The sequence below is a fragment of the Oncorhynchus nerka genome, linkage group LG19, assembly GCF_034236695.1.
Source record: "Oncorhynchus nerka isolate Pitt River linkage group LG19, Oner_Uvic_2.0, whole genome shotgun sequence".
Taxonomy (NCBI): domain Eukaryota; kingdom Metazoa; phylum Chordata; class Actinopteri; order Salmoniformes; family Salmonidae; genus Oncorhynchus; species Oncorhynchus nerka.
The window spans coordinates 10,906,471-10,917,178 of NC_088414.1; the positions used below are offsets into that span (position 1 = coordinate 10,906,471).

A 10,708-nucleotide genomic window follows, 5' to 3' on the forward strand; every position below is an offset into this window, starting at 1 on the left:
CAAGCGTCGGCTGGAGTGGTGTAAAACTTGCACCATTTGACTCTGGAGCAGTGGAAAAGTGTTCTCTGAGGTGATGAATCCCGATTCACCATTTGTCAGTCCGATGGACGAATCTGGGTTTGGCGGATGCCAGGAGAACGCTACCTGACCCAATGCATAGGTCCAACTGTAAAGTTTGGTGGAGGAAGAATAATAGTCTGCGGCTGTTTTTCATGGTTCGGGCTAGGCCCCTTAGTTCCAGTGAAGGGAAATCTTAATGCTACAGCATACAATGACATTCCAAATGAATCTGTGCTTCCAACTATGTGGCAAAGGTTTGGGGAAGGCCTTTTGCTGTTTCAGCATGACAACGCCCCTGTGCTCAAAGCGGGGTCCATACAGAAATGGTTTGTCGAGATTGGTGTGGAAGAAATTGACTGGCCTGCACAGAGTCCTGACCTCAACCCCATCGAACACCTTTGGGATGAATTGGAACGCTGACTGCGAGCCAAGCCTAATCTGCCAACATCACTGCATGACCTCATTAATGCTCTTGTGGCTGAATGAAACCAAGTCCCCGCAGTGTTCCAACATCTAATGGAAAGCCTTCCCAGAGGTGTGGAGGCTGTTATAAGGGGGACCAACTCCATATTAATGCCCATGATTTTAGAATGAGATGTTCGACGAGCAGGTATCCACATACTTTTGGTCATGTAGTGTGTGTGTATATATATATATAATATATATATATTATCAGTGAAAAGTTTGGACACCTACTCATCCCAGGTTTTTTTTTTTCATTTTTACCATTTTCTACATTGTAGAACAACAGTGAAGACATCAAAACTATGAAATAACACATATGGAATCATGTAGTAACCAAAAAAGTGCTAAACCAATTAAAATATATTTTATATTGTGATTCTTCAAAGTAGCCACTCTTTGCCTTGATGACAGCTTTGCTGCTCATTTTGCAGCCCTTAAAGAGTGGCCAGTCAGCTTAAATGCAGTATGTTTTTCATATTGGACATAGATATTGCACCATAGACAAGTACCTGTACAAAACAGATGAGTTTGAACAAAAACCTAGGCCAGAGGAAGTGTTTCTGGACCTTCAGTGCTCTAGTTATTCTGTATTGCTGAAGCGTTACAGATTGCACAATAGAAATGTAAAGATAATTTCCGATTGAGCCGATATGTGCAGCGTTTACTGTCAATGCAGTCTTCACTAACACAAGAATATTGCCTTTAAATGTCAATAGCGCTGTAACGCTGAACTTCTGCGATACAGATTGAATAGAACCCTTACTGTGGCCAAACAAAAACTTAGGTCAGGAAGTGTTGCTAGATGTGGCCCTGGACATTATATGGTACAAATATAGCACTATTCGGGAAAATTGATTGATTGTGTGTCCATAAACCTAGGGTCCAGTATACTCACTAGAGTCCCTAAAGTACAAAACAGGTGAGTTTGAATAAAAAACTGAGCCACAGGACGCATTGCATACCAAAATAGCTTACAATGTAAAAGTCAAAGCCTTCTGGTGGACACTATACAAAGAATAATAATAAATGACTACATTAAAAAAGTCAAGAAAGATGCAAGTACATTTCTTTTTAAAAAAGCATGCTTTATTCATAACACATATCACAATGAAGTTACTTGATCGTCAACAGAAATTGATCATCAACAGTAACACTCATCGCTAGAATCAGCACACTGGGCACAAATCTACAGGGTTTCCCCGGCATTTTAAGAAATATAAGCAATCTGATGATTGGCGTGATACTAACCTATTCACATGATCTTACTAGTATAATATTTTTTATTTGTCCAGCCAAAACGCTTGACCCTGAGGCATATTTTGTTACAAAAGGCTGGCCTTGCACCGATTTAAAGTCTGATTTAAGGTCTGCAGCCTGCCCATCATCATTTAAAAAAGTAAGTAATTTACAGGAATGCCAGTCAGTTAACACTCCATCTACTGATCATACTGTTTCCATTGTTTCGCTTAAGCAGTTCGTTTCTCACCTAACCACCTGCTAATTGTCGGAATTATAGCGTAAATCAAGAGCGCAAGCTTTGGATTGGTGTTTTATTTCACACTGGAAGCAAACAAAGAGTAAGCTAAAGTAGTTTATTTGTTCCTTTGTAAATAAGATATCGTCCTGAATTAGTCGGTCAGCAGAGAGTTAAATTGATTGTACAAAAGTGTAGACTGGTCCCTGGTTTGATGAACACAAACAATAGTTTGTCCTTTACAGTGCTATGTTTGTACCATATAGTGTTCAGGGGCCCTACGCAAACTTTTGGTTGAAACTCATCTGTTTTGTATATTAGGGACTCTAGTAATTAGGGCTCTGGTTTTATGGACACACAATAGATTACGTACAGTGCAATATTTCAGGCCGATATGAAAAAACAACTGGATTTCAGCTGATTGGACTCTCTTGAAGGGCCGGAAAACAAGCAGTGACGCTCCTCTTGGTGTAACTCTGTGGATTTGGAAACTAGAAGTGCTCCTAAGTAGAATGGAACCTCCATTTATACTGCAAGACAACCTACAGGAAATTGTGTCTGGTTCTCTAAATGATAGGAGTGCACTGTGCATGCACCAAAAATATTGTTCACCATTTAGGCTCAATATTTATAAAATAAATATATGTCATAGAAATACTTGAAAGTATTCTTTATAATTCTGCACAATTTCGCTCTAATTATTAATTCAGCTATGAACTATGCAGAACCGAACTCTTATTCTGAAGGATTCCAAAAATCCGTAACCCGGAAGTACTTTATTATTCTTGTCTGCTTTATGGTGGTGACATAAAGCAGTTGACGAAGATTATTTAGCGATCAAAACTCTTCTCTTGTCATTCTCTAGTTTAAAACTGACTGTGAGGTACTTCGGGGTATTTATATAGAGGCATTATTGAGGTAAGAAACCACTGACATTGTTCAACAACAACTAGAAGTTATGAATTCCTCCATAGCTACTAAACTATTTTTCTAGTCTATTTACGGTAACGTTATACACTTGACGCAATCTCGGCCTTAACAAAAATCACAAAGCGATTAAAACGTTTGTCATTTTATGATCTAACTAAAACACAGAAAACCAGCTAGCGTTATCTCAGGTTAGCTTGCAGTTGTTCACTGATTGGGGCATTTATTTACCTTTATTTAACTAGGCAAGTCAGTTATTCTTATTTTCAATGACGGCCTAGGAACAGTGGGTTAACTTGCCTGTTCAGTGGCAGGACGACAGATTTGTACCGTGTCAGCTCGGGGATTTGAACTTGCAACCTTCTGGATACTAGTCCAACGTTCTGACCACTAGGCTACCCTGCCGCCCCATATCAGTTTGGCATGGCCAAGACAGCTAAATTAGTTATAAGTTTGGCCAAAACAAAAGTGAGTTAGTTGAATGTAGAAGAAGCAATCTAATACAAACAGTTGGTAAATGTTGTCTGTAATTTAACCAGATGCAGTATGTAGAGAAAGTGAAAATGACTGTTTGTGTGTAGGTCCTTCCTGGCTGGCCCATGCTGAGACAGGGACCTAGAGGAACTGAACGGACTCAACATGGCCTGTGTAGAGGAGCCCCCTGAAAGTGTGTGTGTGTCCTTTGTCTGTGTGTGTGTGTGTCCTTTGTCTTTGTGTGTGTGTCCTTTGTCTGTGTGTGTGTGTCCTTTGTCTGTGTGTGTGTGTCCTTTGTCTGTGTGTGTGTGTCCTTTGTCTGTGTGTATTCACCTGTGTCTCCCACTGTGTATGCCCAGGCACTGCTGGGTGTGTTTTGCGACAGAGAGAGAGGACCGCGTGGCAGAGTGGGTGAGCCCCTGCAGGTGTAAAGGCTGTACCAAGTGGATCCACCAGGCCTGCCTGCAGCGCTGGCTCGATGAGAAGCAGAAAGGAAACAGTGGAGGAGCTGTCAGCTGCCCTCAGTGTGGCACAGAGTACAGCATCGTCTTCCCCAAGATGGGTAACTGACACACACAGAGTATAGTCTTTCCCGATATGGGCAACTTGCAGCACACATGCACACACACACAAGGTAGTTCTACTCTAGTGTCTTCTGTCCAGGTGTGTGTATTTTACTGACTGTGTATATGTCGGTCTGTCCCCCCCTCCAGGGCCATTGGTGTACTTCCTCCAGCAGGTGGACAGGGCTCTGTCGCGGGCCAGTCCGTTCGCTGCTGCTGGGGTGGTGGTGGGGACAGTCTATTGGTCAGCTGTCACCTATGGAGCTGTGACTGTCATGCAGGTACAAGACCCTCTACTCCTGACCCCTGAACCTCAAACCATTATACCCTTGCCCTAGACCCCATAACCTTTGACCATAACTAACACTAACTTACTAACTAGTTCAGTGAATCCATTGCGAACGCCAAATGCAACACAGAACACGAGATTCACAATTCGCTCCCTCCTTACCTCCCTCCCTCTCCCTCCTCCCCCTATTTCTCCAGGTGGTGGGCCATAAGAAGGGCTTGGATGTGATGGAGAGAGCAGATCCTGTGTTCCTCCTGATGGGTCTACCTACCATCCCTGTGATGCTGGTCCTGGGCAAGATGATACGCTGGGAGGACTACATACTGAGGCTGTGGCAGAGACACTCCTCTAAACTACAGCTGCTAGTTCCAGGTACACACACACAGTGCAGTCGGGAACGTATTCAGACGCCTTGACTTTTTCCACATTTTGTTCCGTTACAGCCTTATTCTAAAATGGATCAAATGTTTTTTACCTCTTCAATCTACCCACAATACCACATAATGACAAAAGCAAAAAACAGATTTTTAGAAATGGTTGCAAATATATAAAAATATTCAGACCCTTTATTCATAACTTTGTTGAAGCATCTTTGGCAGCGATTACAGCGTCTTCTTGGGTATGACTCTACAAGATTGGCACACCTGTGTTTGGGTAGTTTCTCCCATTCTTCTCTGCAGATCCTCTCAAGCTCTGTCAGGTTGGATGGGGAGCGTCGCTGCACAGCTATTTTCAGGTCTCTCCAGAGATGTTCGATCGGGTTATAGTATGGGCTCTGGATGGTCCACTAAAGAACTTGTCCCGAAGCCACTCCTGCGTTGTCTTGGCTGTGTGCTTAGGGTCGTTGTCCTGTTGGAAGGTGAACCTTCGTCCAAGTCTGAGGTCCTGAGCGCTCTGGAGCAGGTTTTCATCAAGGATCTCGCTTTATTTTGCTCTTTTCATCTTTCCCTCGATCCTGACTAGTCTCCCAGTCCCTGCCGCTGAAAAACATCACCACAGCATGATAATGATGCTGCTACCGCCACCATGCTTTACCATTGAGATGGTGCCAGGTTTCCTCCAGATGTGACACTTGGCATTCAGGCCAAAGAGTTCAATCTTGGTTTCATCACACCAGTGACTCTTTAGGTGCCTTTTAGCAAACTCCAAGAGTGCTGTCAGGTGTGCCTTTTACTGAGGAGTGGCTTCCGTCTGGCCACTATACCATAAAGGTGTCATTTATGGAGTGCTGCAGAGATGGTTGTCCTTCTGGAAGGTTCTCCCATCTCCGCAGAGGAACTTTGGAGCCCTGTTCGAGTGACCATCGTGTTCTTGGTCACCTCAAGGCCCTTCTCCCCAAATTGCTTAGTTTGGCCGGGCGGCCAGCTCTAGGAAGAGTCTTGGTTGTTCCAGACTTCTTCCATTTAAGAATGATGGAGGCCACTGTGTTCTTGGGGACCTTCAATGCTACAGAAACCTGTTTTTGCTTGGTCATTATGGGGTATTGTGTGCAGATTGATGAGGGGGAAGAAAAACATTTGATACATTTTAGAACAAGGCTGTAACCTAACAAAATGTGGAACAATTCAAGGTGTCTGAAAAATTTCCAAAGGCGCTGTGGTACATTCCTGCAAATGAAATTCACTTGATACATTTTTTTTAACTCTCTTTTTGTCTCTCTCCTCCCCTGACACCCATCCCACACAGGTATAGGGCGTCCGTTGCCCCGTGTGCCAGCTGATGGGAGTAATGGAGGGGACCACCTGTCAGTGTCTCGTACTTTGTGTGGAGCTCTCATCTTCCCCTCCGTGGCCAACCTGGTGGGACGGCTGATTTTCAGCAGGGTACCTTCATCTCTGCAACGCACCGTTCTGGTGAGTGTGTGTGTGTGTGTGTGTGTGTGTGTGTGTGTGTGTGGTGTACAGAATGTCTGGGGTGGCAGGTGTTTTATGCTTCTCTTTTTCTCCCTCTCTCTCTCTCCCTCTGTGTTGTAGGGTGGTATAGCGTTTGTGGTGATGAAGGGAGTGTTGAAGGTGTATTTCAAACAGCAGCAGTACCTTACCCAGGCCAACCGCCACATCCTCAACTACCCAGAGAGAGAGAGGGACATGGATGGAGAGGGGCGGAGTGAGGGAGGAGAGGACGACACAGAGGATAGTGGAAACGAGTGAACACCCCCCCCTAACCCTAGAGGGCGAAGGAGGGACGGAGAGGTAGAGCGGAGATATAATTAGTTGGAGCAGAAACGATTGACAGCCTCCCAGAATCCTCTCTGTTCCCTGACCTCACACAAAGAGAAACCTGCAATCAAGCACAATGTAGTTTTATTTTACTCAGACAAGGGGTGTGTTTAAGAGGTGTGTTACGTTTCCAAACAGATAACTTGTCAAATAGAAATGCAGTTGTGAGTTTTTTCCTTTGAAAGTGTTTTCTCCCATTGGTGTTTCCTGAACTCAACCATGCTCTGGTATTTCATTGTAAGATATCCACCCAATCGTGTGTGTGTGTGTGTGCGCGTGTGTCTACACCTGGGGTATCGAATCCGGCCCGTGGGTGGTTTGAGTATATATATAAGAACCATTTTTTGCAACCAATTTTTAGTGCTGCCCTTTGGAACTTGTTGAAGACCAAACACCCTGGTCTACGTTGAACCCTTGCTATTTTATTTGCTTGTAAGAATGAATGAGCTAATAAAGTGATTTGATTGTTAAATACTACATTCTCTCTGTTATTATTGACGTGGGATGACTTCTACTTTCCCTTACCTGCCCCTGGCTGATGAGGTTATTATTGACGTGGGATGTCTTCTACTTTCCCTTACCTGCCCCTGGCTGATGAGGTTATTATTGACGTGGGATGACTTCTACTTTCCCTTACCTGCCCCTGGCTGATGAGGTTATTATTGACGTGGGATGACTTCTACTTTCCCTTACCTGCCCCTGGTTGATGAGGTTATCATTGACGTGGGATGACTTCTACTTTCCCTTACCTGCCCCTGGCCGATGAGGTTATTATTGACGTGGGATGACTTCTACTTTCCCTTACCTGCCCCTGGCTGATGAGGTTATTATTGACGTGGGTTGACTTCTACTTTCCCTTACCTGCCCCTGGCTGATGAGGTTATTATTGACGTGGGATGACTTCTACTTTCCCTTACCTGCCCCTGGTTGATGAGGTTATCATTGACGTGGGATGACTTCTACTTTCCCTTACCTGCCCCTGGCCGATGAGGTTATTATTGACGTGGGATGACTTCTACTTTCCCTTACCTGCCCCTGGCCGATGAGGTTATTATTGACGTGGGATGACTTCTACTTTCCCTTACCTGCCCCTGGCCGATGAGGTTATTATTGACGTGGGATGACTTCTACTTTCCCTTACCTGCCCCTGGCCGATGAGGTTATTATTGACGTGGGATGACTTCTACTTTCCCTTACCTGCCCCTGGCCGATGAGGTTATTATTGACGTGGGATGACTTCTACTTTCCCTTACCTGCCCCTGGCCGATGAGGTTATTATTGACGTGGGATGACTTCTACTTTCCCTTACCTGCCCCTGGCCGATGAGGTTATTATTGACGTGGGATGTCTTCTACTTTCCCTTACCTGCCCCTGGCCGATGAGGTTATTATTGACGTGGGATGTCTTCTACTTTCCCTTACCTGCCCCTGGCCGATGAGGTTATTATTGACGTGGGATGACTTCTACTTTCCCTTACCTGCCCCTGGCTGATGAGGTTATTATTGACGTGGGATGACTTCTACTTTCCCTTACCTGCCCCTGGCTGATGAGGTTATTATTGACGTGGGATGACTTCTACTTTCCCTTACCTGCCCCTGGCTGATGAGGTTATTATTGACGTGGGATGACTTCTACTTTCCCTTACCTGCCCCTGGCCGATGAGGTTATTATTGACGTGGGATGACTTCTACTTTCCCTTACCTGCCCCTGGCCGATGAGGTTATTATTGACGTGGGATGACTTCTACTTTCCCTTACCTGCCCCTGGCCGATGAGGTTATTATTGACGTGGGATGACTTCTACTTTCCCTTACCTGCCCCTGGCCGATGAGGTTATTATTGACGTGGGATGACTTCTACTTTCCCTTACCTGCCCCTGGCCGATGAGGTTATTATTGACGTGGGATGACTTCTACTTTCCCTTACCTGCCCCTGGCCGATGAGGTTATTATTGACGTGGGATGACTTCTACTTTCCCTTACCTGCCCCTGGCCGATGAGGTTATTATTGACGTGGGATGACTTCTACTTTCCCTTACCTGCCCCTGGCCGATGAGGTTATTATTGACGTGGGATGACTTCTACTTTCCCTTACCTGCCCCTGGCCGATGAGGTTATTATTGACGTGGGATGACTTCTACTTTCCCTTACCTGCCCCTGGCCGATGAGGTTATTATTGACGTGGGATGACTTCTACTTTCCCTTACCTGCCCCTGGCCGATGAGGTTATTATTGACGTGGGATGACTTCTACTTTCCCTTACCTGCCCCTGGCCGATGAGGTTATTATTGACGTGGGATGACTTCTACTTTCCCTTACCTGCCCCCTGGCCCCTGGCCGATGAGGTTATTATTGACGTGGGATGACTTCTACTTTCCCTTACCTGCCCCTGGCGATGAGGTTATTATTGACGTGGGATGACTTCTACTTTCCCTTACCTGCCCCTGGCCGATGAGGTTATTATTGACGTGGGATGACTTCTACTTTCCCTTACCTGCCCCTGGCCGATGAGGTTATTATTGACGTGGGATGACTTCTACTTTCCCTTACCTGCCCCTGGCCGATGAGGTTATTATTGACGTGGGATGACTTCTACTTTCCCTTACCTGCCCCTGGCCGATGAGGTTATTATTGACGTGGGATGACTTCTACTTTCCCTTACCTGCCCCTGGCCGATGAGGTTATTATTGACGTGGGATGACTTCTACTTTCCCTTACCTGCCCCTGGCCGATGAGGTTATTATTGACGTGGGATGACTTCTACTTTCCCTTACCTGCCCCTGGCCGATGAGGTTATTATTGACGTGGGATGACTTCTACTTTCCCTTACCTGCCCCTGGCTGATGAGGTTATTATGGGATGACTTCTACTTTCCCTTACCTGCCCCTGGCCGATGAGGTTATTACGTGGGATGACTTCTACTTTCCCTTACCTGCCCCTGGCCGATGAGGTTATTATTGACGTGGGATGACTTCTACTTTCCCTTACCTGCCCCTGGCCGATGAGGTTATTATTGACGTGGGATGACTTCTACTTTCCCTTACCTGCCCCTGGCCGATGAGGTTATTATTGACGTGGGATGACTTCTACTTTCCCTTACCTGCCCCTGGCCGATGAGGTTATTATTGTGGGATGACTTCTACTTTCCCTTACCTGCCCCTGGCCGATGAGGTTATTATTGACGTGGGATGACTTCTACTTTCCCTTACCTGCCCCTGGCCGATGAGGTTATTATTGACGTGGGATGACTTCTACTTTCCCTTACCTGCCCCTGGCCGATGAGGTTATTATTGACGTGGGATGACTTCTACTTTCCCTTACCTGCCCCTGGCCGATGAGGTTATTATTGACGTGGGATGACTTCTACTTTCCCTTACCTGCCCCTGGCCGATGAGGTTATTATTGACGTGGGATGACTTCTACTTTCCCTTACCTGCCCCTGGCCGATGAGGTTATTATTGACGTGGGATGACTTCTACTTTCCCTTACCTGCCCCTGGCCGATGAGGTTATTATTGACGTGGGATGACTTCTACTTTCCCTTACCTGCCCCTGGCCGATGAGGTTATTATTGACGTGGGATGACTTCTACTTTCCCTTACCTGCCCCTGGCCGATGAGGTTATTATTGACGTGGGATGACTTCTACTTTCCCTTACCTGCCCCTGGCCGATGAGGTTATTATTGACGTGGGATGACTTCTACTTTCCCTTACCTGCCCCTGGCCGATGAGGTTATTATTGACGTGGGATGACTTCTACTTTCCCTTACCTGCCCCTGGCCGATGAGGTTATTATTGACGTGGGATGACTTCTACTTTCCCTTACCTGCCCCTGGCCGATGAGGTTATTATTGACGTGGGATGACTTCTACTTTCCCTTACCTGCCCCTGGCCGATGAGGTTATTATTGACGTGGGATGACTTCTACTTTCCTTACCTGCCCCTGGCCGATGAGGTTATTATTGACGTGGGATGACTTCTACTTTCCCTTACCTGCCCCTGGCCGATGAGGTTATTATTGACGTGGGATGACTTCTACTTTCCCTTACCTGCCCCTGGCCGATGAGGTTATTATTGACGTGGGATGACTTCTACTTTCCCTTACCTGCCCCTGGCCGATGAGGTTATTATTGACGTGGGATGACTTCTACTTTCCCTTACCTGCCCCTGGCCGATGAGGTTATTATTGACGTGGGATGACTTCTACTTTCCCTTACCTGCCCCTGGCCGATGAGGTTAT

General features: G+C 45.9%; 1 protein-coding gene across 1 annotated transcript; it reads left to right on the forward strand.

Moving 5' to 3' along the window:
• The first annotated feature begins 2,775 nt into the window (after positions 1–2,775).
• Positions 2,776–6,948, forward strand: marchf5l (membrane-associated ring finger (C3HC4) 5, like). The gene is made up of 6 exons (XM_065004707.1): positions 2,776–2,917; positions 3,508–3,962; positions 4,114–4,244; positions 4,450–4,624; positions 5,939–6,105; positions 6,226–6,948. The coding sequence occupies exons 2-6, from the start codon at positions 3,566–3,568 to the stop codon at positions 6,400–6,402; spliced, it is 1,047 nt and encodes a 348-aa protein (XP_064860779.1). The 5' UTR covers positions 2,776–2,917; positions 3,508–3,565; the 3' UTR covers positions 6,403–6,948.
• The last annotated feature ends 3,760 nt before the right edge of the window (positions 6,949–10,708 follow it).

What these genes read in the sequence shown, in the direction of transcription:
- marchf5l (XM_065004707.1), top strand. Translation starts at nt 3,566, where the DNA reads ATGGCCTGTGTAGAGGAGCCCCCTGAAAGTGTGTGTGTGTCCTTTGTC. An exon ending in CATCGTCTTCCCCAAGATGG is followed by an intron (nt 3,963 to 4,113) that starts GTAACTGACACA and finishes CCCCCCCTCCAG; the next exon opens with GGCCATTGGTGTACTTCCTC. An exon ending in GAGCTGTGACTGTCATGCAG is followed by an intron (nt 4,245 to 4,449) that starts GTACAAGACCCT and finishes CTATTTCTCCAG; the next exon opens with GTGGTGGGCCATAAGAAGGG.